Source organism: Orycteropus afer, unplaced genomic scaffold, assembly GCF_000298275.1.
Source record: "Orycteropus afer afer isolate SDZICR_OR568_19922 unplaced genomic scaffold, OryAfe1.0 scaffold00359, whole genome shotgun sequence".
Taxonomy (NCBI): Eukaryota; Metazoa; Chordata; class Mammalia; order Tubulidentata; family Orycteropodidae; genus Orycteropus; species Orycteropus afer.
The window spans coordinates 409,727-437,081 of record NW_006921946.1 but is presented as its reverse complement, the minus strand read 5'-3'; the positions used below and the strand labels follow the sequence as shown (position 1 = coordinate 437,081).

General features: G+C 41.1%; 1 protein-coding gene across 1 annotated transcript in view; it reads right to left on the bottom strand.

Annotated features, from left to right (window-relative positions):
- CADPS2 (calcium dependent secretion activator 2) overlaps positions 1–27,355 on the bottom strand; it is a 420,173-nt gene that overhangs the window by 35,647 nt on the left and 357,171 nt on the right. The window contains exons 24-26 of the mRNA XM_042782532.1: positions 23,839–23,913; positions 5,855–5,938; positions 5,712–5,744 (exon numbers count right to left, since the gene is read on the bottom strand). Coding sequence (XP_042638466.1) covers positions 5,712–5,744; positions 5,855–5,938; positions 23,839–23,913 — 192 coding nt within the window. The remainder of the gene's footprint in view (positions 1–5,711; positions 5,745–5,854; positions 5,939–23,838; positions 23,914–27,355) is intronic.

Below are 27,355 nucleotides of genomic sequence, written 5' to 3'. Positions count from 1 at the left end.
ATTTAATAGATTAATTTAGTTTTTTAATGCTACATCCTAGAATCAGTTTTCTATTTTTATTTTGCTTGCTTTCTCTCTGTTGTTTTTTGATCCCAACAGCCAAGAGTATTATTATGATGAATTTGTTATTTCTACCCAGGATTTTTTTCTACCTTTTTATCGCCTCATCATCTTCCAGGTGACATTTTTGGGCTCTTTAGGAGCTCTGGTAGCATAGTGCCTAAGGCACTTGACTGCTAATCAGAAGGCTGGCGGTTCAAACCCACCAGCCACTCCTCGGAAGGAAGGTTGGGCAATCCTACTTCCGTAGTGATACTGCCTCGGAAACCCAAGGAGGGGTCGCTATGAGTCGGGGTCGACTCAACGGCAAATAACAACAACAACAATTTATCTCTTGAGTAGAATGGGTCAGACATCAAGAACTCATAGAATGATATAATTTTATTGTTAGAAGGACTAAGGCAGTTTATGTAACTTACCATTTTACAGATGACTACATTGAGACCACTTAAATGAAGTGATGTTCAGTATCATACAATGAGTCCAAGGTCATACTGTAGTGAAAATGTAATTAAAGATCAGGTGTTGTAAGTCCGAGGTCGGCCCACTGTTGCAGCCATCGCGCCAGTCTATCCCATGGAGGGCTCTTCTCATTTTCACTGACCCTCTGCTCTGCCAAACACGACGTCCTTTTCTGATGATATGTTCAAAGTAAGCAAGATGAAGTCTCACCATCCTTGAGTCTAAGGAACATTCTGGCTCCACTTCCTCACAAACTGATTTGCATGTTCTTCTGGCCATCCATGGTATATTCAAAAAGTTTCCTCAACACCACAAATCAAATGCATGCCTTTTTTTCTTCTCCCCCCAGGTTTCACATGCATATGGGGTGACTGAAAAGACCATGGCTTGAGTCAGGTACACTATAGTCATCAAAGTGACACTGTTGCTTTTAAGTGCTTTAAAAAGGTCTTTTGCAGCACATTTGCCCAACGAAATACGTTGTTTGATTTCATGAATTCTGCTTTATGGGCACTAATCATTGATTCATGTAGAATCAAATCCTTGACAACTTCCATTTCTTTGCCATTTATCATGATGTTTATTGGTCCAGTTGCGGTTCATTTTCTTTATGTTCAGTATAATCCATTCTTAAAGCTGTACTCTTTTACTTACATCAGGAAGTTCTATATACATATGTAAGTACACACACAGATTCCTCTATGTAACCATGTCTACCTATCTCAAGCTAAAGATGAGCTCACACTCACGTCTCCAACTCTAACCCAACACCACATGGATCACTCCAGCCTTCTCCCCTTGCTTGTTTCTAACCTGCAATAGTGAGAAACTTAGCTTCTGCATCACCATCTATTTACTTCATTGTTCAATTTCAGTAAGCTGTACTGTGGTTTCCATATCGTTAACCCATGGGAAGCAATATTATTGAGTAGAGTACATGCTTATGTACAGTTCCTTTTGCCTTTAGTCTTTTGACTCCACTCATTTCCAGAGTTACTCACTCAGCACTTTCTCCCCACCACCATCCCCCTTCAGTGAGGTTATTTCATGCATCCGTAACAAAATTAGATTATTTTTCTTACAATCTCCTTTCCCTCCTGGGATTCCATGACTTCATAATTTATTATTATTTTTTTTACATTTGCACATATTAAGGTTCACACTTTGTACTGTAAAGTTCTATGGGTTTGACAAAACAATACTGCCATGGATCTACCACTATAGTATCATATAGAATAGCTACACTGCCTTAGAAAATCCCCAGCGTTTCACCCCTTCAACCCTTCAATCCTCCATGATCCATGAACTACTGGCAACCACTACTCTGTTTACCATCTCTATAGTTTTGTCTTTTCCAGAATGTGATAGACACAAAGGGAATCATACACCATGCAGTCTTTCCAAACTGGCTTGTTCACTTAGCAATATTCGTTTTAAATTCATTTATATCTTTGCATGGCTTGATAGCTTATTCCTCTTGCTGAATAGTATTTCACGATGGATATACCACTGTTGGCTTATCCAATCACATATCTAAGAACATCTTGGTTCCTTCCAGTTTTTGGCAATTATGGATATAATGACTATCAATATAGTAGCTCCTGGGTGGCACAAATGGTTAAGCACTTGATGCATAGCCAAAAGGTTGGTGGTTCAAACCCACACAGAGGCACCTTGGAAGACAAGCTTGGCAACCTGCTTCGGAAAGATCAGTCTTGAAAACTCAGTTCCAGTCTGCACACGTGGGGTCACCATGAGTGAACATGGACCAAGGGCAACTAACAACCACAGTATGAGTGAAGCTATAAACATTTGTGTGCAGGTTTTGGTGTGGATGTATGTGCTTTCAAACACTTGGATAAATACCTTGGGGCCCAATGGCTGGGTCATATGGTAAAACTATGTTTGTCTTTGTAAGAAACTATTCAGCTGTCTTCCAAAATGGCTGTAATATTGTGTCCTAGCAATGAATGAGAAGCCCTGTTGCTCCACATCTTGTCAACATTTTGTTATTGTCAGAGTTTCTTTTTAATTGTAGCCATGGTAATAGATGTACATATCAAGATCTCACTGTTGTTTTCATTTGCATTTCCCTGATGACAAATGGGTGTTGAACATCTTTTCATCTACTTGTCATCTGTGTATCTTCTTTGTTGATGTGTCTGTAGAGTTTTGCCATTTTTAATTGGGTTGGTAGTTTTCTTAGTAAATTTTAAGAGTTCTTGGTATGTTTTGGATACAAGTCCATTATCAGATATGTGTCTTGCAAATATTTTCTCTCTTCCAGTGGCTTGTCTTTTCATTGTCTTAACAATGCAGAGCACAGAAATGCGGAAGTTTTAACTTCAATACAGTCTAATTTATCCATTTTTTTCTTTCATGGATCATGTTTTGATGTAGTATCTACAACAAACCCAAGGTCATGTAGATTTTCTCCTAGAACTTTTATAGTTTTGCATGCCACATGTAGTTTTATGATCCATCTTGAGTTATTTTTGTGAAAGGTAAGCCAGTGCTCTTTTTCCCCAGGATAATTTCCTTCAGAGCCTGATGCAGAGAAGCATACTTGCTGGCATTGGTGTATGAGAAAGAGTTAACAGTGAACAGTTCCTTATAGCTTTTAAAGAAAATATTCACACAGAAGAGTAGTGTCCAGATCCTAGAGAGGAAGCTGTCCCTTAGTAAACTGCCATGGCTAGACCACATTTATGGTATGGAATGCTCTGCTGTTGGGGGCAACTTGATTTAACAGTGACATCAGTAAGGAGAGTGACCGCATGATGGAGACTATATATGGATGACATTTTATTGTATGCTCCTAGTCCATGTTGTTCATCATTACGACAGCGGTTTTCATGATGATGGGTTTATTAATCTTTTTCATGCCTAGACTGAACATTTTGGGCAGGAAATGTAATTTCATCATGTATGTCCAGTTTCCAACACTTTAGCATGAGTGAAGTATATATTTAAATAGTGGGCTTGATGAAGAAACTGAGGATGCTTGCCCTAGAAAAAAGAATTTCTACATCTCTGTGACAGACACAACACCTCGTGGGAAGGTGAGGCATAGTAATTATCATCAAGTATTTGAAGGTCTATCATGCAGAAGAGGGATTAGAACCAGGATTAATGGGGAGAATTCACAGAGGTACAGACTTTTATCTCATTCTACCTGAGAATAAGCTGCCTTATGGTGAGCCTACCTTATGCTGAGTCTGCAACTGAAAAATTAAAGAGACCAAATGAATCGTCAGGAGGGTTATTAGAGGGCAAGTTTCTGCATCAAGGAGAGTAAATGAACCTGCTTTGTCTCTTTCAACTTTGGAATTTTATGGTCTCAGAATTTGGAATTTTATGGGTCTAGTCGGAAGGAAGGTTGGGCAATCCTACTTCCATAGTGATACTGCCTCGGAAACCCAAGGAGGGGTCGCTATGAGTCTGGGCCGACTCGACGGCAAACAACAACAGCAACAACAACAACAACAGCACATGGGCAGAGGAAAAGCTTCAAAAGTCCTATGAGCAGGAATGAGTAGGGTGTCCCTTTCCACTTGTAATGAGAAATAAAAACAAAATTATGTGTTTGGAAGTCCAATGAGGTTTAGATGTTCCCAGATTACTTGTCTCTTTCTTCTGAAAGTACAAAAATCTTCTCCTTAAGTTCCCTCTCTCTCTTCCTTGAGGCTGCTTCATGTGACCCCACGCTTGTGTGTGATCGTTGCCATTAGTTTCTATCAAGTTGGTCTCAACTCAAGGGACCCCATGTGCAACAGAACAGATGTTGCCTGCTCCTGCACCATGTTCACAATCACTGGCATGTTGGAGTCCATTTCTGGGGCCACTATGTACTTCGAGAGTCTTCAAACCTAGGCGACTCATTTGCCAGTACTGTATTCTGTTGTGACCCACAGGGTTTTCATTGGCTAATATTCAGAAGGAGATTCCCAGGCCTTTCTTCCTACTCTGTCTTAATCTAGAGGCTCTCCTGAAACTTGTTCAGCATGATGACCCTGCTGGTATTTGAAATGCCAGTGGATTAGCTTCCAGCATTATAGCAACATGCAAGGCACCACAGTATGACCAACTGATAGGTGTCTGACACATGTGATTAGTTCTGCCTACTGCTCAGCATAGACTCTGATTCTAGGTAGCAGAGTGTGCCAAGGCTTCCTTGGGAGTCATCTGTTAAAATAAAAAGCCTGTTCAAAGAAATCTCAGGAAAGTCTATGACAATTTCATTTAAAATGCCTGTTTATAACCACAGCAACAATACATTTTTGGACTATCTAGCCCACAATACAAGATGTGGTTATGTGTTCTGAAAAAGTAAGAGCCATCTACCACAGATACACAAAGCATGCCAGTATTCAAGCTGCTGATATTCATGATGGAGATCTGCAGAGGGTATGTCCCTCAGGTACAGTCTTCAGCAAAGATGAGATGCTTACACTCCCTCTAGTTTTAAATTTAAGGGTATTTTGGAAATGGTGCTCTAATTCCTTGAAGATTGATATACATGCCAAAATACCTAATGGAACAGAATACCTTAGGCTTTGTTCAGATATAACAAAATTTAAGGCAAAAACTAAGTTGCTTTGATGACCACCTTAAAAAAAATACTGCACCAACTTGTTGATTACATTTATCCTGTGAATTATTTTATCGGAGCTCATTGAGTTTCATATCTTACCTTCTGAACAAATTTGCAGGTTATGAATTATTTCCCCAGAACTCTGGGAAAAACCAGATGCCAAAGTAAGTGAAGAATATTGATTTATAACAGTGTTATATTTAGAAAATGGTTGATTTAACTTGCTCATCTTTATTATTTTCACTTCTATGAGAAACTGGTTCACCTTTTATAGAAAGGGGTGTGAGTATTTTTCTAGAAATAGCTTCCTACCCCTCCAAAAGTGCCACAACCACCCTTTGCAACTGAGACAACCTGTTCTCATGTGAAACTGACCTGCACAAAAGAAAGTTCCCAAGTTACAATGGAAAAAAGCCCACTGAAATAACCTTGCCAAGCCTTGTTATAAGGGCTAGTGCTTAAAGAAAATAAACTTCTCCCTAAGGGAATGGCTCTGGTTTAAAGATTGGAAATAAACCCGAGGTAAACTGTAATTATGACAAAAGAAAAAAGAATTTATATGTGGTCTTAAAAAGCATATTAAAGAAATACTTACTGGAACATCAACATATTTTGCAGCTGCTTTCACCTTAGGAGGGAAAGAAAGAGATAATTAGGAGAATTATTTTCTTAACTGTTATGTTAAGTAGTATGACAACAGTTAAAACACAGCAGAAGGGAACTCATTCAAATACTTACAGTGAATGACAGAATGGATGAAAAGAAAGTGCCTTCATCATACCTTGACAGCTTAGACAGCACTCCTTCCAACACTGAAACAAACTACAACACAGGTCATAATGAATATTTAGAATATCGCTGGGCACATGCACCCTAACAGGGCAAACAATTTCTGAGCGAAGTTCACCCACGGCACAAACACCCACAGTGAATAAACTGACAGTGAGGGGTTAACTTGTGATGAATATGATTTCATTTTTAAGATGAACGCTAAGGTCCCTTCCCACCACTGCAAATAATGGACAACAATTTTGATATAAAAAATAAAGTGTAATGGGGGTCACTATGAGTGGGAATCAACTTGAGGGCAGTGAGTTTTCTTTTTAATAACAGTTTGATCATTATACACGTGAGATGAGTAGAACCATCTACCAATAACTTTAAGTTCATGAGACTATCCCTTAAAATTATTTCAAATTCATTATAGATATATAGAAAAAATGATAGGCTTAATCAGATTTCTGTCTCTCCATATTACTTGAATGGCCCTGAATTTTCTTCTCCAGCTACACAAGAGGTTGACTACAGAACTGACAATGAAAGGGAAATGTAAATGGGAGAAAGAAGGGCTGTTTGTGCACAGGGAGACAGCTCAGGGGGCAGGAGTGCATAGAGGGATGGACACAGGAAGAGGTAACTATCGAGAGGAAGTGGGAGGGGAGCTGTTGCATTGGGGTAAATTGTAGTCAATGTCATGAGACAAAGTATATGTGAACTGCTGTAGGGAAAGTAAATTTGCTCTGTAAATTTTCACCCAAATCACAAAAAAAAAAAAAAAAAAAAAAAGAGTAATCAACAGTGTCAAATATTCAGACGCTACAGACAGATCCACTCCTCGGAAGGAAGGTTGGGCAATCCTACTTCCGTAGTGATACTGCCTTGGAAACCCAAGGAGGGGTCGCTATGAGTTGGGTTTGACTTGACGGCACGCACGTAACAACAACAACAGACAGATCCAAAAAAAAAAAAAGGAAATGTAAAACTCGGGGCTCTTGTAACACTGAAGTACCCTATTAGCATGCCAAGCAGTTGTAAGTGGGACATATAAGAGTTGGAAGACTCATCCCTGCTTCCAGAAGCTCATAAAGTGGCTGGGAGCTAACGTGGACATACCCAGTGCGGCGGACAGTCAAAGAACACCAGACTGACAGTATATGTTCTGACCTGCCTCGGCTGAGGACGCGGGCTCAGACGGACCATTGCCCCTCTCAGGCCTAAGTGCCTCTATTGGGCAAAGCAGGTGGGGTAGGGGAAGAGAATGCAAAACAATCTAAAAAATGTTTTCCCTATCTAAAATTCTCCACTTCTATGAAATGAAACACAAATACACCGTCATATACCACAAAATGCAGAGAATTTTATTTCATTGAGTGGAAACAGATTACGGTCCGGCAGGAAGTTTAGTGAATAAGATGTTAATAAGGATATACTGCCCGACATCTTTCCTCTTTAGAACTAAATAATATGCGCTGTTGACAAATTACACCCTCCCACAGGGGAAACACTGACAGGTTTTTTAAATACGAAAAGGGAAATTAACGAAGGCTGGTTTTTGTTCACATAGCAGCTTCTTCAACAAAGTGATAATAGTTCTAGGGACACAGCTTATTGGTCTCTGGTGACCAGAGAACTCACTGCGAGCGCACAGGAGATAATCTTTTCTCTATGGCTGATCAATTACTGCAAAATAGTTTATGCAAAAGAAACAAAAACTTCCCTGTAGGTTTCACCATCACATCATTTGTGACATGATGTAAGAACACAGAAACAAAATCAAGTAAACTGCTGACTAAAATGTTATTTTTCAAGAATGAAGATTACCTATGGCTTGTCGTTATCCTCAGGGATACAAACAGCAAAAAACACAAAATTACAAATTGCTCACAACTAAAAGTCTATTTAGCACTTTCTTCCTGCCCACTAGGATTTCTTACCAATCATGCCTGCTTAACTTAACTTGATGTGGTTTGCAAACACCCGGGAGACCAATACTCTAGGGCCATGTCAGACCAGGGGAAGGGAATTCCAAACTTAATGGCTCTCTGTGGAAAATGCCTTGTCTCTTGTAACAAATCTTGAGAGCAGTGTGTGCTGGGTGATCTCATTTGCCGTGAGGAGAGCGACAATCTCTATGGTTACCAGACAGCCTGAGGCATTGAGGGCTCTAGTACAGCACCTGGATCTTGGTGCCTTCTAGTGAGTACAGGGGTGTACATGGAGTGATACCAAGGACAAAGCGGTAGAGATGAGAACCCTGTGGAGGGGCTCAGAAGACCTGAGTTTAAGTCGTAGCTGTGCTACTTTCTCATTGTGAGATAACTCTCAATTCACGTGCGGTGGTTAAGTGTTTGGCTGTAAACCTACAGATTGGTGGTTCAAACCTACCAGCTGCTCTGCAGGAGAAAATACGTAGCAATCTGCTCTCGTAAAGTTTACAGCCTAGGAAACCCTATGGGGCAGTTCTACTTGGCCCTATGGGTTACTATGAGTCAGAATTGACTCAACGGCATACAACAATAGCCCCTCACGTACTCATCAGTAAAATGAGAAAAATTACAGTCATCCTGTTCACTTGACAAGGACGGGATGAAGATCAATGGAGATGAATCCTGTGAAAGGTCTTTGAAAATGCTTATACAGTATATTAAAGAATTGTAAAGAATAAATATCATTAGTAGGATTAGCTAAATCACTAACCATGGCCTATGGCCAAAAACCCAAGCATGGTTAATCCGAGTTAATGGGGTAGCCTTAGGATTGTTTAGTGATAAAGAGGAATCGTGAGCTTGGTCACCTACTAAGGGGTCAAATTAAATAATATGAATTGAGGGAGAATTGAATTCAGCATCTAAGTCAGAAGACACCATAAAATCCAGCCTATTTCCAAGTCATCTGGTTGACCAGGGGAAGGGAATTCCAGAGAAGGAATTCCAAAGGTGGTCTGGCTCCAGAGTTCATGTTCTTCACCACTATGCTACAGAGGTGTTGTAAGGATTAAATGAGATGATATATGCAAGGCACCCAGTATATAACAAGTGCTCAATAAATGCTTATTATTATTGAGCACCTACTACAGAAAACACAGAAATATGAGCATCTTAGACTCTTCCTCAAGAAACATACAAACCACTAGGAAAGACATACACAACTGACTATGACACGAGGCAGAATGTGTTAATGCCAGTGTAAATGGGCAAATGGCCTGACACCGAAGGAGGGAAAGAATGACTGATTGTAGAAGGCTGGGACAGCACCCTTTGTCAGGTGGCCCAGGAGCTGTACCACAGGACTGCAGAAATGTTGTGGATAACATAACACTGGGGATAACGGAGTAGCTAACATGCCTCTGGCAGCCTGGCTGGCTTGTCTTCTCTTCAGAGTATGACGTAGCATTGGGCTTTATCTGAGCAAGTCCCAACCATGGTCTGTGGTCTCCTGTATTCTTTGCCTCCACTTGAACAAGGGTGGAGTATCTCTCCTTGTGTTCCTCTCTACCCCAAATGGTCCCTGGGGTGGCACGATCCAGCAGGGACCCTCACTGCTTACATGGCAGTGAACAGCACTATACCACTGGGATCCACCAGCTGAGCCATAAGGTTCCTGGGGGAAGGTTTGCTTTGAAAAATCTGTGTCAAAGCACACGTGGCAGAGGAGCTACCTTAAAAAATAAACTCTATTAACATCAAGATTGACTAATCATAGTATGTTTTCCATCTGCTTTGTAATTGCACAAAACAGCAAGGTTCCAAAGACATCCAGGTAAATGCTCGGTTTAGGTGCTGTGTCTTTAACTGCTTCCTGTGAACTTTCTCTCGACAGCTTGGGGAGTATATAAATACTTATGGGTTTGCCTTGTGCTTTCTGTTCTCCTCAGGGTGTCAGGATGGAATGAGACACTGTAATCTCTTTGTTTCCCTGGTCTTTATTGTAGACACCATTTACTGGGTTTGTTTGAATAATATTTAACACCTAAAGTCTGGCTAATTACTGACTTTAGCTCAGGATGGAAACTCTCAAGGAAATTAAAGATGAAAGTACTCTGAAGTACCTGGTAGAAGGGAAAGGCAACATGAAGTATACCACCAGGCAGGCTGGCTTCAAATTTCCTGTTGGATGTTAATGGTATAGAAGATTAATTTTCCTACACGTATGGGAGGTAGAATCAAATTCTATGAAGTGGTGGGGAAGACTAGTTACAAGGGATGGGATCTAATCACTGAGCTCTTGCTCTGGCCAGTCCCCATGACATTTCATATGTAAACAAGGGGTATTTGCATCATTTATACTGAAAATTATATGTAAAACAAAAAACTTCCATAGAAAAGATAGTCACCCATAAGTAAGATTGATCATGAAGGTGAGTTTAGTGACACAATATTAAAAAAATGACCTACAGAAAAACTAGGATATCTATTTATTAGCAGGACAAGGATATCTATCTATCTGTTTGTTTGGTAAGTTTTTAATTGTTGTTGTTGTTAGGCGCCATTGAGTCAGGTCCAACTTACAGTGACCCTATGTACAATGGGACGGAATCCTGCCCAGTCATGTACCGTCCTCACAATCCTTGTTATGCTTGAGTCCGTCACTGAAGCTACTGTGTCAATCCATCTTATTGAGGGTCTTTCCCTTTTTTGCTCTCTACAAGTTTTTAATTAGTATTGTTAAAAATCCACATGGAACCAGAATGTCATGGACTAGAAGAAGACAGGTTTCCTTCCCTGAATCAGACTGTTAATGTTAAAACACAATGCAATGGTTTCTTCCCCAATCTCTTTGCCCGATCTGTGAATCTACATCTTTGAAGGTTTGTTACAACTGACTCTTACAAGACTCTTCCAGACTGGGCACATCTGAGTTAAGGATGTGTTTGACAGCACACATTCATTCAACCAGACCTTATTTTGTGAAGCATCTGAGACGACTTCCGAAACAGGAACAGCTCATATGTTGGTGAACTCTTCACATTGTCTTCTCTCATTGTTCCTTTTTCCTATGCTTTCATAAATAGACAAACCTATCCTATTTCATATTTCCTCTCTAGTAATGTCTTCTGATAGTGAGTATCATACCTTTTGAGCATATATTTGGATTTAAATGAGTACCTTCTGAATACATGCCCTTCGTCCAAAAAAATAAATGTAATCAAATTAATTCCCCTAGGCTGGTTGGGGAGATATTTCATTACATCATCTAGGCAGGCAGGCACTTGTAGGATTTGCTCCTCTGTCCACCTTATTCTTTCTTTTTTTGGGGGGTTAATATATGATATTGTATTTATTCATTCATTTATTTTTGTGACTATTGAGCTTTTTTTTTTTTTTTAAATTTTGCTTTGAGTACAAATTTACAAAGCAAATTTGTTTTACATTCAACAGTTCACGCACATTTGATTTCACACCCTGATTACCATCCCCAGCCATAACAAACTCTCTTCTCCCCTTCCTGTGATGATCCCCTCCCTCCCTGTGCCCTTCTTAACTATGTAGTTAAGTATGTCCACCTTATTCTTAAGAGAAACATACAGTTCAGGTTATCAGAATGAAAGAGAAAGAGGGAGGGGATGAGAGGGACAGAGGTGGGGAGGGGGAGAGACAGAGAAAGAGGAGAAACCAAACTCACTGCCATCGAGTCAGATCCAACTCATAGCGATCCCTCCTAGGGTTTCCGAGGCACTATCACTATGGAAGTGGATTGCCTCATTTCCTTCTGAGGAGTGGCTGGTGGGTTTGAACTGCCAGCCTCTGGTTAGCAGTCAAATGGCTTAGGCACTATGCCACTAGAGCTAAATCTTACATTTCTTGTATTCTTTCCTTGGCAAGACTTAAAGTTCTTCCTATCATCCACCCTCCTCCCTGTCCCCAGTGAAAAGGATCTAGGTCTCTTTCTGGCCAGAAGCGTCATGTTTTTTCCCTTCCTGTAAGGCTGCTTTCTATTTCTTCCTCAGGGATTCTAGTTACAGAGCATCTGCTTGGAAATAGCCACTGATATAGCTTCATTTTCAATTGCTGAGGTCTAAAAATCACATGGTATTTGAAGCCCATATCCTTCCTCTGAACTCCAGACTCAAATATCGACATGCTTTCTTTGCACTGGACGTCTCAGAGGCAGCTTCTCCTCAACATGTCCAGTACTGACGTGGTGTCCTTTCATTTCACATCTGTTCCATTCTAGGTTCCCTGAGTTAGTGAATGGCATCACTATCCACCCTGTGGTTCAAGCCATCAACCTAGGAATGATTCTGAATGTCTCCCTTTGTCCTCCCTATTAGTAACACTTTCTCATTGTACAACTTAAAAATCTTTGGAGTAGTCCACCAAGACAGCTCTCTGACCAGGACCAATGTAAGAGTTTCTTAACTCATCTTCATCCCTGCACTGACTTTGTGCTCTTTGAAATCCGTTTGCTATAGGCAGTCAGATGAACTATCTCAAAATGCAAATTGGGATTAATTCTAGCCCCAACTCCCTACACTCCTAACCCTTCAGTGACTTCCCATGGGTTTTAGGATGAAGACTTTCTAATCCTTAGCACAGCGGCATTCTAAAACAGTGGCCTCCACCCACCCTGCAGCCTCATCTTGCACCATGGTCCTGGCACCTGCAGTTTTCCCCTGCTAAATGCTCCTCTCTTCTCTCCTTTGAGTGCTTTCATCCTTTGGAACTTAGCTTAAACCTTGCTTCTTTGAGAAAGCTTTTCCTTTTCTTAATGAGATTCCATGGTAGGCTCTCCTACATGGTGCTTTTGTCCATATTTGTTTCTGTGTCTCCCCATGGGTCAGCAAGCTCCCTGTGGGCAGGGACTTGGTCTGTTTTGCTCAGTGCATATTCCTGCATCGAGCATACTGCCTGGCATACAGCTGTATTCTATCACTGTACAATTACTGACAGCCCTCAATTTCAATTGCTTCTTGGTACAGTGATTATCATTTTTCATTAGGGACCCAGTGAAAGGCTATAATAAAGGCACAGTACTTTATTCCATGTTCCAAGTTATGGATAGAACAGAACCCAATTTGTGGCCAGAACAAGTTTCTTTAACTTTTCCATCTTTTGTTAATGCCACTCATTCAGCAAATTCACTGAGTGTTTGCTATATGACAAACACTGTGGAAAGCACAATGGACAAATAGGACAAGAGTTCTGTCCCCAACGGGTTCAGAGACAAAGATGCAAACACGTGGTAAATGTCAGAAGAAAGAGGCAATGATTGAGCTAAGTTTGTTTGGAGGGTGAGACTGCTTGGAAAGAAGGAAGGAGTAAGAGTTTCTCAGGTGACTGATGAGAGGATAGGAAGAACAGGACCTGCAGGCTTGTGGAAAGATGTTGTTGTTGTATGTCATCGAGTCGGATCCAACTCATAGCGACCCCTCCTTAGGTTTCCGAGGCGGTATCACTACGGAAGTAGATTGCCTCATCTTCCTTGCGAGGAGTGGCTGGTGGGTTTGAACCGCCAGCCTTCTGCTTAGCGGGAAAGATAGAGAGGAGCAAATAACTGTGAAACCACTAGAACTATGGGAGGGTCAAAGCATAAGATAAGAACACTGAAGAGGAGAGGCAAGAGCAACTCAACTGTGAAAAGACTTGTAGGTGATGCTAAAAAGTGTTTCTCATGGGATAACCCTTCATGAATTGTGTTCCAAGGAATATTAATTTCTGGCGAGTTATCATTAGGAATTCTGGAATAAAGAGTCTGGAGAGGGTGGTAAGTGTGGGGACCTTGGACTCTCAAACACTGCATTGTCGCCATGGCCCTCAAGGAACTCTGCTGAACTACTGTCGTTGAGTTGATTTCAACTCATAGCAACCCTACAAGACAGGGCAGAACGGCCCCATAGGGTGTCTAAGGCTAGAATCTCTTCATGGAAGTGACTGCCATATCTTTCTCCCACAGAGTGGTTGGTGGGTTCTGGTGGGTTCAGACTGCTGATCTGTCATTTATGTCTGACTGCTTATTAACCACTGTGTCACCAGGGCTCCTTTTCAGGAATGCAGCATTGCCAAATTTGTCAGTGACCTCTTTTCATGGAATTCAAACCAACTTTGAGGTGTACTGCAGGCATAATTAGGCAGTGACAGCACAGGCAGTAGGGAGCATCTACAACATATTAAGGATTGGCAAGAAATGACCAAGATGGTATTTCAGGAAGGCTACTCTGCCAGCTGACTGGAGGAAGGGTTATATGGTGGAGACCAATGAGGCAAGAATTTAAATGAAATGGGGAGGTTCTGGAAAAAGGTAGCAATGTCAATGAAAATGGAGTGGCAGGGGAAGTCGTTAGAAGACTGATTCTCACGTGTCCTCTTCTGTGAGGAGCCTGAGAGGATCCTAGGATGCCCAGAATCTTAGGATAGTGAGGGTTCACAAGGAAGTGAGCAGTACTGCTGATGGACACAGCCAATACAAAACAAGAAGTACTCAGTGTGGAAGTGATATGGGTGTGTTTACAGCTACTGAGCTTGTGGAGATTCACAGGAAGCCACGGTAAATATGGGTTTGGAGGGCAGGAACTGGTAGGAAAGGCCGGGAAGCAGGAGTGGAACAGTTTGGAACAGCAAAGGGAGACGAACTCGTCTGTCAATGTGTTGTCCTGTGATGGCTTGTGTGTTGCTGTGAGGCTGGAGGCTGTGCCACCAGTGTTTCAAGTACCAACAGGATTAGCCATGGTGGACAAGTTTCAGTGGAGCTTCCAGCCTAAGACAGACTTAGAAGAAGGAAGAGGCCATCCACTTCTCAAAGAATTGGCCAGTGAAGACCTTATGAATTACAGTGAAACACTGTTTGGTATATTACTGAAAAACAGCCCTGAAACACTATCTGATATAGTGCCAGAGGCTGAGCCCCTTGGGTCAGAAGGCACTCAAAATATGACTAGGAAAGAGCTGCCTCCTCAGAATAGAGACAAGTTTGATGATGTCGATGGAGTAAAGCTTTCAGGACCTCCTTTTGCTGATGTGACACAGCTCAAGATAAGAAGAAACAGCTACAAATATCCATTAATAATCAGAACATGGAATGTACAAAGTATGAATCCAGGAAAATTGGAAGTTGTCAAAATGAAGTGGAATGCATAAAGATCAATATCTTAGGCATTAGTGAGCTGAAATGGACCAGATTTGGACATTTTGAATCAGACAACCACATGATCTATTATGCTGGGAATGACAAATTGAAGAGGAATGGCATGGCATTCATCATCACAAATAATGTTTCAAAATCTATACTAAAGTACAATGCTGTCAGTGACAGGATAACATCCATATGCCTGTGAGGAAGACCAGTTAATATTACTATTATTCAAATTTATGCACCAATCACCAAAATCAAAGATGAGGAAATTGAAGATTTTTACCAATTTTTGTAGTCTGAAATTGACCAAACATGCAATTGGGATGTGTCAATTATCACCGGTGATTGGAATTCAAAAGTTGGAAACAAAGAAGAATCACCGGTAGTTGGAAAATATGGTCTTGGTGATAGAAATGACACTGGAGATCACAAGATGGAATTTTGCAAGACCAACGACTTATTCAGTGCAAATACCTTTCTTCAACAACACAGAGGCTATACATGTGGACTTCACCAAACGGAGTACAGAGGAATCAGATTGACTAAATCTGTGGCAAGAAGCAATGGAGAAGCTCAATATCTTCAGCCAAAATAAGGCCATGAGCTGATTGTGGAACAGACCATCAACAGCTCATATGCAAGTTCAAATTGAAATTGAAACAAGTAAAAGAGCTCCATGAGAGCCAAAATATGACCTCAATTTTATCCCTCCTGAATTTACAGATCGTCCAAAGAACAGATTTCATGCATTGAACACCAATGACCCAAAACCAGAAGAAGTATTGGATGACATCAAGAACATCATCCATGAGGAAAGCAAAAGGTCATTAAAAAGACAGGAAAGGAAAAAAAGACCAAAATGGATGTTAGAGGAGACTCTGAACCTTGCCCTAGAATGGAGAGTAGCTAAAGCAAATGGGAGAATCGACAGGATAAAAGAGCTGAACAGAAGATTTCAAACAGTAGCTTGAGAAGACAAAGTCAATTATTATAATGAATGTGCCAAGAGTTGGAGTTAGAAAACCAAAAGAGAAGAACATGCTCAGCATTTCTCAAGCTGAAAGAACTGAGGAAAAAATTTAAGCTTCAAATTGCAATACTGAAAGATTCCATGGGCAATATGTTGAATGATGCAGGAAACATCAAAAGAAGACGGATGGAATTCACAGAGTCACCACAACAAAAAGAACTGGTAGATGATCATCCATTTCAGAAGGTGGCATCTAATCAAGAACCAACGGTACTGAGGGAAGAGGTTGAAGCTGCACTGCAGGAATTGGTGAAAAATAAGGCTCTGGGAATTGATGGAATACCCATTGAGATGTTTCAACAAATGGATGCTGCACTAGAGGCACTCACTCAGCTATGCCAAGAGATTTGGAAGACAGCTACCTGGGCAACTGACTGGAAGAGACTCATATCTGTACCCATTTCAAAGAGAGGTAATCCCACGAAATGTGGAAATTATCTAACAATATCATTGATATCACACACAAGTAAAATGTTATTGAAGATAATTAAAAAATGGTTGCAGCAGTATATTCACAGAGAACTTCCAGAAATGCAAGCCGGATTCAGAAGGGGACGTTGAGCAAGAGATATCATAGCTGCTGTCAGATGGATCTTGGCTCAAAGCAAGTAATATCAGAAAGGTGTTTACCTGTGTTTTATTGACTATGCAAAGGCATTCAATTGTGTGGATCATAACAAATTATGGGTAACTTTGAGAAGAATGGGAATTCCAGAACACTTGATTGTACTCATGAGGAACCTGTACATAGACCAGGAGGCTGTCATTCGAACACAACAAGGGGATACTGCATGGTTTAAAATCAGGAAGGGGTGTAGCCTTTCACCGTACTTATTCAACTTGTATGCTGAGCAAATACTCCAAGAAGCTGGACTATACGAAGAAGAACGTGCCATAAGGCTTGGAGGAAGGCTTATTAACAACCTGCAATATGCAGATGACACAACTTTGCTTGCTGAAAGTGAGGATAACTTAGAGCACTTACTGATGAAAATTACAGACTACAGTCTACAGTATGGATTACACCTCAATATAAAGAAAACAAAAATCCTCACAACTAGACCAAAAAACAGCATCACGACAGATGGAGAAAAGACTGAAGTTCTCAAAGACTTCCTATCACTTGCTTCCATAATCAACACCAATGGAAGCAGCAGTCAAGACACCAAAAGACATACTGCATTGGGCAAATATGCTGCAAAAGACCTCTTTCAAGTGCTGAAGAGCAAAGATAGCTCCTTGAAGACTAGGATGCACCTAACCCAAGCTATGGTATGTTCAATCACCTCATACTCATGTAAGAGCTGGACAATGAATAAAGAAGATCAAAGAAGAGTTGACGCTTTTGAGTTGTGGTGTTGGTGAAGAATGCTGAAAGTACTGTGGACTGCTAAAAGGACTAACAAATCTGTCCTGGAAGAAGTGCAGCTGGAATGCTCTTTGGAAGTAAGAATGGCCAGACTTCGTCTCACCTACTTTGGTCATGTTGTCGAAGGGACCATCCTCTGGAGAAGGATGTCTTGCTTGGAAAAGTGGAGGGTCAACAAAAGAGGGGAAGGTCCTCAATGAGACAGACAGACACGGTGGCTGCAACTATAGGCTCAGGTATAGTAGGGAAGTGAGGCTCGCACAGGACTGGGCAGTGTTTTGTTTTGTTGTACATAAGGTCGCTATGAGTCGGCGATGACTCAATGGCACATAAAAACAACAACAAACGTGGTAACAACACAGGTATAGGTAAAAATACTAATAAGTATTACTGAAAATTAAGCAAGTAGTAGTTAAGGTTGTTGTCAACTTGGCTGGGCCTGGTTGAACGGCTGTGCAGCTGGATGTGTTGGTGAAGATTGGTAATTAATTCCATGGTGGAATCTACTGGAGCATCTGAGTAGCTGCTTTAGGGATGTGGGCTGCTTCCAGTATATAAGCAGCAGCTTTGAAGAAGGTCTCTAGCTTTTTGGCATGCTTGGACCCTATAAGTAACTGAGTCTTCATTCAGCAACCTGCCATGTTGCCCTGCCTATCTTGGGACTTTAATGGACTTAAATCAACGACCTGCTGTGTGGTTTGGTAATCAGGACTATGCCCTCTCACTTGTCGACCTTGGGTTTGTCAGCCTCAGCAGCCAGCAGCTGCCTGAGTGAAGAGATACCTGTAGCTTCAGTGGGCTGGGAGCAAGAGGCAGGGCTGAAGCCCAAGGCCGAGGGGCTTTCACTCAGACCCTAGAGCGTGGCACTTTTAACTTGAACTTCTGGCCTCTAAAATTGTAAGAGAATAAACTCCTGTTTGTTCAAACCATCCCATCTGTGGTATTCTCTGTTAGAGTGGCAGAGAGGTAACCTAAACAGTAAGTTAACATTGGTCAAGTGTTTAGAGCAGTGGCCAGCACACTATAAGAATTATTCAAGCATTAGTTGATGATGTTGTTCTTACAGCTGTTGCTATTATCCACAAACCCGTATTTCTGGTGGTGTCCTGCACATCTCCATGAGGTCAATGTCTGTAAAAAGCCCTGGTGACACAACGGTTAAGCACTTGGCTGCCAATTGAAAGGGTGGTGGATCAAATCTATCCAGCAGCTCTGAGGGAGAAAGATCTGACAACATGCTCCCATAAAGACTATAGCATATAATACCCTATGGGGCAGTCTTACTCCATCACCTGGGGTTGCTTTGAGTCAAAGTTGACTCATTGATGCCTAATAGCAACAACAACAAACACTACATTATAAGTGACAAAACTGAGGCATAGAGAGGTTCAATATCTTGCCCACTGTCAAACAGTTAGTAAGCGGTGGAGTCAGGATTCAAACACAGGCAGCGTGGTCTAAAGCTGGCTTTTGGGCACACTGCCTCTCAGGGACAAATTTAGGAATGAACAGCTTATAGCTAAAGCCAGAAATGTGAAAATCATAAACGTTTGTAGAATGAGATCAAAACAAGACTAAATATGGAAGCCCAAGGAACACTAAGTTTAAGCTGCTAGGTGGAGAGAGGACCCAGAGAAGGAAGGCCAAGACCTTTTCCAGTTACAGAGAGTAAGTGTGCAGGAGGGACATGGAGAGTTGAATGCTACATGAGACTGAGTCTTGGCTCATTCTCCTATTATTTATGAATAAATATGGGATAAGGAGAGGATTTTATTGAAGGAGGGCTGGCAAAGGAGGTAAAAAGAAGGATGTGTGGCTTCCTGTTTATCCAAACGCAACAAATGTGTTTGTCAATATGTGCAGGACAATTAAAACGTGGGAAGAAACATTTGGGATATAATACAAGACATGTCTTATTTATTCATCTATCTTACATTGAGTTAATTATTATGAGCTAACACTTTATACTGAGTTAATTAATTACTATGGGAGCTCTGGTAGCATAGTGGCTAAGGCACTTGACTGCTAACCAGAAGGCTGGCGGTTCAAACCCACCAGCCACTCCTCGGAAGGAAGGTTGGGCAATCCTACTTCCGTAGTGATACTGCCTCGGAAACCCAAGGAGGGGTCGCTATGAGTCGGGGCCGACTCGACGGCAAAATAACAACAACATAACAGGGCATTACTCTTAGACTTTGATGGGGTAAAGACAGTTAACATATAAGTAGCAGATTTTAATTTTTACAACCTTATTGCTTATTACCGATTTCCTAAAGATCTGGAATTTATGAGTGCATTGGATTTGGAGTCTGAATCGTAGCAGCTTGACTCTTCTTTTTTTTTTTTAATTGTGATTTTGGTGAAAGTTTACAGAGCAAATTCACTTTCCATATAGCAGCTCACATACACTGTTTCATGACATTGATGGCAATATCCCACAATGCAACAGCTCCCCTCTCACTTCCTCCCCATAGTTACCTCTTCCCTGTGTCCTTCCCTCCCATGCACTCCTGACCCCTGAGCTGTCTCCCTGTGCATACGCAGCCCTTCTATTCTCCCGTGATCGATCTCTCCAAAGAGTGTATCCACCTAATGTAAGTGTTCAGCTCATATGCCTGTCTTTTGTTTGGCTGGAAGCCACAGGAGTGGATTCAATTCCAGACCTGAAGGGCAAGCTAAGGGCATAGTCTCAGTGGTTCCATCAGACCCTATCAGACCAGCAAACCTGGTCCCTTTTTTTAAAAAAATGATTTTGAGTTTTGTTCTACATTGTTCTCCCACTCTATCCAGGATCTCCTACATAGATCCCTCTCTGAGTAGTTGACAGTGGTAGCCAGGCACCATCTAGTTCTTCTGGTCTCACAGTCGTATAGGCTGAGGATCGCATGGTGTACCAGTTCCTTGGACTAATTGTTTCCATGCATCTTTGGTTTTCTTTCTTCTTTGCTCTGGACGAGGAGAGACCCATTGTTGCATCTAGATGGCCGCTTGCAATCTTTCAAAATCCCAGTTGCTATTCACCACAGTAGGATGTGGAATAATGTTTTTGTGTAACTTGTTATGCTAGTTGAGCTTGATGTCCTCTGTAACCATGGTCCCAAGCCCATAGGTCCAAGTACTTGTTCCCTCTGCATAGCTGGCTGTGGCTGAGAAGTGACTACAACCTTGTCCCTTGTCAGCTCTACTATATACCTGGGAATTCTTACAGAATATACAAATATACTTGTAGCAGCTTGATTCTTGACTTTCTTATTTATTATGACCCTGGTCAGTTTACTGATTTACTTTGAGGGTTATATTCCTATCCATAAAATAAGGGTAAGACCACCCATTTCACAGGTATGATGAGATTTAAATGAAATAACATAGGCACAGCAGCTGATTTACACTAGCTACTTCATAAATATATCCCTCTTTATCATTTCTTCTTTGATAAATCAAATAGAAACACACTATCTTATAGGATTGCTTTGTTTGTAAATATCCTGAAGTTTAAAGGAAGTTCCGTGTCAGTCTAGATGGAGATTCATCAGCAGAGGATTTCTCAAAGAGTGGATCATGGCCCCCTACATCTAAATCACCTGGTGGTTGGTTAAACATGCACCTTCTTGCCCCTCTTTTCCCTAATCTTCTACCATCAGCATGTCTGGACTGTGGGTCCCGAGAATCTGCACTTTGACAAGCTCCCAGGTAATTTTTAGGTATACTACTAACATTCTGGTAGCATAGTGGCTAAGACACTTGCCTGCTAACCAGATGGCTGGAGGTTCAAACCCACCAGCCACTCCTCGGAAGGAAGGTTGGGCAATCCTACTTCTGTAGTGATACTGCCTCGGAAACCCAAGGAGGGGTCGCTATGAGTCGGGTTTGACTCGACGGCACATAACAACAACAACTAACATTTAAGAGTCACTGTATTACAGGATTTTTTTCCTCAATGAAAATCAAAATTGCTATTCATTGTCATCTCCTATGGAAGCTTATAATGGTTGGTTCAGATTATCAAATTATTTTATACTTTTCTACCAAAGAATTAAAGATTATTAATAACCCTATTTGACAGCAGAAGAAATGATCGGAAGAGAAAAATTTAAATCTAGGCCTGTGCTTCAAATACAATAGCCACTAGTTACATGTGGCTTTTTAAAATGAAATGAACTAAAATGAAAGAACACTGAAATTTCAGTTCTTCAGTTGCACTAGCCACACTGTGTGTGCTCCATGGCCACAAGCGGCTGACAGTACTGGACAGAGCAAAATAATCATTTCTACCATCCAGGAAGATCTACTGGCTAGCACTTATCTCCACACCATCTTTTCCCTACTTACGTCAGGCACTATTCCTTTTTTTTCTGATTAATCAAATACATTTGATCTCTATATACATATATACACACACACACATATATGTAAATTAAGTTTCTTGCTTTGCTAGCAATGAGTGCAGAGATCGTGAGCAGCCCTGCCTGTCTCCTCTACACTCCCCTCCTCCCTCAAAAAACAAGTCAACTGTTTCCCCTTGCTGTCCAATTAACCCTTTAGCAAATGCATGCTAGCACGAAATACAATGGCTCCCATTAAGTCAACTTCTCACAAAAGGCAATTTACAGAGGAGGACTGTGGGGATGGGGGCCTCATACAGCAGGAAGGTGAGCGCTGGGCTTTAATTCATTTCAGTGGATGGACTCTGTCCGGTGGCCAGCTGTTGGCCTGAGCTCCTTGGAGGGCTGACATCACACTGTTCTTCCTCAAGGAACTCAATTCCCCAGTGGTTTACCTCTTCTCTACCTTCTGGATGTCTTTCCTGCTATCTTTCCCCTTCTGTGTGTTTGTGAGTGTGTGAATTTAGAAAGCACACAAAAGATCAAAGAAAAAGCCAAAAATCACCTGGAATGCCACCACCGAGAGAAGCCCTGTGAGTATTTTTGTGTGCTCAGCTGCTAAACGAAAGGGCCGCAGTTTGAATCCACCAGCCACTCCACAGGACAAAGACGTGGCAGTTGGGTTCCATAAAGACATGATTTTGAAAGCCGCAAAGGGCCATTCTATCATTGCTACGCATCAAAATTTGACTCTTCAGCAATGGGGTATTTTTCTATCTGAATAATCTTTTTTCTACGTCAACTTCTTTTTCTTAATATCACATACGAAACCTTTCTTATATCACTAATAGTCTTTGAAAGCATAGTTTTAAAGTATAGCTTTATAATTTAGTTTACCAGTTTAAGTAAATCTATAATTTAGTTTACCATTTCCCTCCTGTTAGAGAATAAACTTGCTTACATTTTTTCATTACTACAAATAAAGTGACAAACACCTTTATCTCTAGCTAGCTAGCTATTTTGTATTTCTCTCTGCATAGTAGGAAAAGCTGAAGAAAGAATGACTAGATGAAAGAATATTTAGGTAGTTGATGTATTTCTAAATTATCTTCTTGTATAACAATTTCTACCATCATGTAAACAAAACACGGTATGTCCAACCTCACCTTTTTAAACTGGTGTTAGCTTAAACATACCCATACTTACTTACTGGGCAAAATGGTATATTATTGTAATTTTACTTCACATCCTTAAATTACTAATGAGGTTTATTCATTTTCGTGCTTACTGACCATGTGTTTTTTCCCTTTGTAAATAATCCATTTATATTTTTTGTCTGTTTTATCAAATCAGGGTGGCTTTTCCTTTGATTTGTGCATTTTTCCAATAATTTTATTGAGGCTGATTTGGGGTTCTTGAAACAAGTCACATATGAGAGTAGGCACTGTATCTGCACACATAAAAGTGGCACTTGGAGGACATCCATAAGCTCTCCCCCACCCACTTTCTCCCCCACCCCCTATAAGTTCCTGGTGCTCATTGACTTTGCCTCCTTTTCCTTATTGTCCCCTGATCTCAAATACCACCCAGGGCAGTGTCACACCTTAGTGGAATTACCTGCTAACATCTTCCACGGGGCACATCCATTAAGATTCATCTTTATTTAAAGAATTACAGGCCAGAGCTTTTGTCCAAGACACTTCAAGCATCGTAGGAAATCTTGGGGTACTCCTGGGAGTGGGAAGCCTCAGACTCCCCCCTTTCAGCTTTCTTTGTCTGCCCATGAGACCAGTGCTAGAGCTCCAGAGCTGTCAACACAACCAGGACTGACAGCCACTCACACCCGTCTTGGACTCAAAACATGAATGTGTAAAATGACATGAATGCGAATTAATGATCATCATCGAAACTCCAGTTATTCTTAAAAAGGCAATAATTGCAAGAAATGCCATAATTCAATATAAACAATAAATCAGAAGTTGTCAATCAAGAATGCTCACATCCTTTTTTGCTCTTGTCTTTCCTTAAATTTTCTTGACTTTGTTTTTGAACTACAATTTCTCTGTTAGATACTTATAAGGTATTTCTGAAAATTCTCAATGGAAATCTATTTTAAAATGTGATTAAAAATGGCGAACAAATAATACGTTACCTTTGAAACTAGCAGGGAAATGATTTCTTTCACTGTGTTGTCAATCAAATCGTCTATCTTTGAATGGTAATGTTGCTAGATATCAAAAGACAGAGACGCATCAGTTGATACAGACACAAAACTTTTGTCACAAGCCATAAATGTGTTAAAGCTGCTAGTTATATATATCAGATTTATGTAAAATGATCATTTTCAACATGAGAAGAACAAAACCTTGAAAACGATCCACCCAATCAACACTTCTTACATTGAGGTTTGAAAATTTTCCCATGAGCACTGCTGAGTTAAGCAGCTAATGGGTTATTTTTCAAATGAATTGAGTTCTTATTCTTATTCAGGCGGAGGAATGTGAAGGATACTTTTTGTCTTCTCCTCTATAATTAAGGTGGCCATGTATTTTTCTAAAGGGTTGGTTTAGCTGGAGAAGCAAAAAGACTAGAAAAAGATTTAATTAATACAGCATTTCATGTCTGACAACTCTCATTCATAAGTTACTTAAAATGTGCTTTAGAAATAAAATGAGCTCCCAATTGTTCATTCTAAAAGGACCTTTTTGTCAGCACAGGGAGCAGCAGTTTATACAATTCTTACAATATGCTCAAGCAAGGGCAAAATTAAAATTTCATCAACAAAGGTGAATAGATGGTAACAAATTAATAGGCCATAAAAGGTATAATGAAACGGCACTCACTCCATAGTTTTATTCCTGCTTCCTCATGAAAAAGACGCCTTTAAATAAATAAATAAAAAAGATGTATTTAAAATAAACCTGAAAGACTCTTTTTTTGGTTTCTTTAGAGAATACTAGAGAGTCCCATTCTTAAATTAGCAGGAGCTTGGGCTTCTGTGGCATGTGAAGGCACCCCCATTTAAACAGTAATTTTTCCTTTAGAAGCATTTATCTGACAGCAGATTGTCCCCAATAGCCACTTCACAGAAAATGTGACTTGTAAAGACTAACCCTATCTTGATGGTTCAAGGCTTTTTGGAACAGCTAACATAATGCATAGAGTAAAAGTGCTCAGGTCAGTATAAACATTAGACCAACTTAACAGCTGCTGGTTGAATGGCTTCCTAAGATGTAAGTTTCTGAAAGCTATTTTTTTTTTTTTCCTTCTGAAAACATGTCTCAAAGTTGCCACACAAAACAAAACATCATCTTAGGTCTGCTGTGGCATACGCAGGGATGATTTTTTTTCCCTTGGGCTCTGAAGGTCAGAAGTGGTCATCATCTATTGGCGAACACAAGGAAAGGAAGCATAACTTTAGAGCACGTGAATTTCCCCCCTCTTCCTCTGAGCGTGTGTGGGCAACTGCAAGTGGTCTGAAATTACCCACACGTGTATGAATGTGGAGCTTGCTAGGCACAACTTGCTTCCCCACCAAGCTGGTCTGTTTTACTTGAAGGCTTGTTAATTCCCCAGCTTGTGCTACCCCAGGGACAAATGCAATTGGATTTCTTGTGCCACTATGCTGACCCTTTTGCAGAAGCTTGAAAAAAAGGCAAAGGGGAAAATAAAACACACAGAAGAAAAAGAACCTGAAGTGGTTGGCTAGTAGTTTAGGTTCTGATCCACTCTAAACGACTAACCACCTTCAGAGCCAAGGCAGGCCCTCACATGAACATGAGTCCACCGCCAACAGAAGGATTTGGTGCATGGCTTGGTCTGCTGGGTAAGCCCCCCACAGACACGTGTGAAAAAATGAAAGGCTCTGAACTCCTGGCTGGAAGCTGGGCTGCTGACTGGGTGGTGCAGGAGCTTATGCAAATGAATCTGCGGTGGCCCTCAAGCCTGGGAGCTCTTTTCATAGCCTTCTCTCTCCAGACTCGGCATCTGTGCAGCCAAATGAAATTCAATACCAGCCTGGGGCTCCTCTTTGGGGGCAGATTAGGGAAGGGATGCTGGAAATGGGCTTCAAGCTTCTCACCTCCTTCTTACTGTGGAGGTGCCCCAGTGCACATGGGAACTGGACACCCAGACCTCCATATTCTTGACTGTACCCTACCCTCAATAGTTTGTCACACATTTTATTTTTTAAGACAGATGTATTCCATGTCATCAGAAGGTTGCTGGAGAGGAAATAATAGGGATTTTACATGTTATACTTTTAGGTTGAATTGATTCTTCCAATCAAGCGATGAGCCTCTAAAGAGGTCATTTATCAGGTTTGTATGGAAAGGCAGAAAAAGCCATGGAGCCTGGAAGCCATCAAGTTCTCCTGTTTTACACAATCCTTAGACTGCTGTCCTCTGTGATACCTGAGCTAGCTAGCAACAGGGAGGGAGGCAGGGAGAAGGTATAAGCAAAAACAAAGAAAGTATAAAAGGAAAGAAACAAATAAAACTGTGTTTTAATGTATTATCCAAGGGACAAACCTGAACAGTATGAGGTTTGATAGGTTTTTATAACAATGGATTTTGCCACTGTAACTTCATTGATCTGATTAGATCTGGCTTACGTTGACATTAAAACTGTCGGCATGTCCACAATTTGCTCTAGCTGCACAGTTGGTAGAGGTGGCCTGAGGACACTGTGGGTGAGAGTGGGGAGGTGGCCTGAGGGTTCATACTTTATGGGTACACTACAAAGAGAGCAATCCACATAGGCTGCATGTTGATAACAGAAAGTTAGCTAGGGAAAGTTAGTAATTGGGCTTCAGGCAGCTTTCAAAGACAGACACTAACACACACACACACACACACACACACATACAATCACACACAGGCAAGAAAGGAATTTATCTGCATAGATGTTTGTATTACTTAAACCAAAACGGACAGATTTTTTTTCGTGTAGATGGACAGAATGCATTTTTGATACAATTATACAATGTTTATTATTTTTGCTCTCACCAAGAAAACCTAAACCACTCTTATCAGAATAGCTTCAGGCTGGATCAAGACTCTTGTATACCAGGGTTTGGGGAGACCGCAGCTCATTCTTAGGGTATTTCTTCCCATATCTGCCCTCAAAGCAGATGATGCCTGAGAGCTTTGCTGCTTCAGCAGGTAACTGAGGCACCACTGGGGAATCCTGCTTCCTGACCTTGGAAAATCAGGGAATTCTGAGACCAGGCACACGCCTGAAACCCTGGTCTCCTGTGCTGAGGGAAATATACTCATCTCACCTGACTGTTCTCAAGCAAACACACAAAAAAAGTGGAGACTCAGAGAGTGCCAGTGCAATCCAGTTTTCTGAAAAGATTTTGATCCTCCTCTTGAGATGTAGTAGGAAGGTAACAGATTGTTAGTCTAGAAATGGAGGTATTTTCCTTTAATTGAGAACAAATTCCCCACAAGTAGGGGCCCCCTGATCTGCCTGGTGAACGTGCTTCCATCCTCAATGGATGGGAGTGTTGGATGAAGTGGTTTTGCTTGGAGACGGATGAATGCTTAAGGCCCATGCGGTCCTTTGCTTTTCTGCCATGATGGATAACAAGAATTCTAAATACTTCGGGGGTTTTGTGATCTCAGCATCTGTCCCTGCAGGACTGGCGTGGGGTTGCTGACTCACTG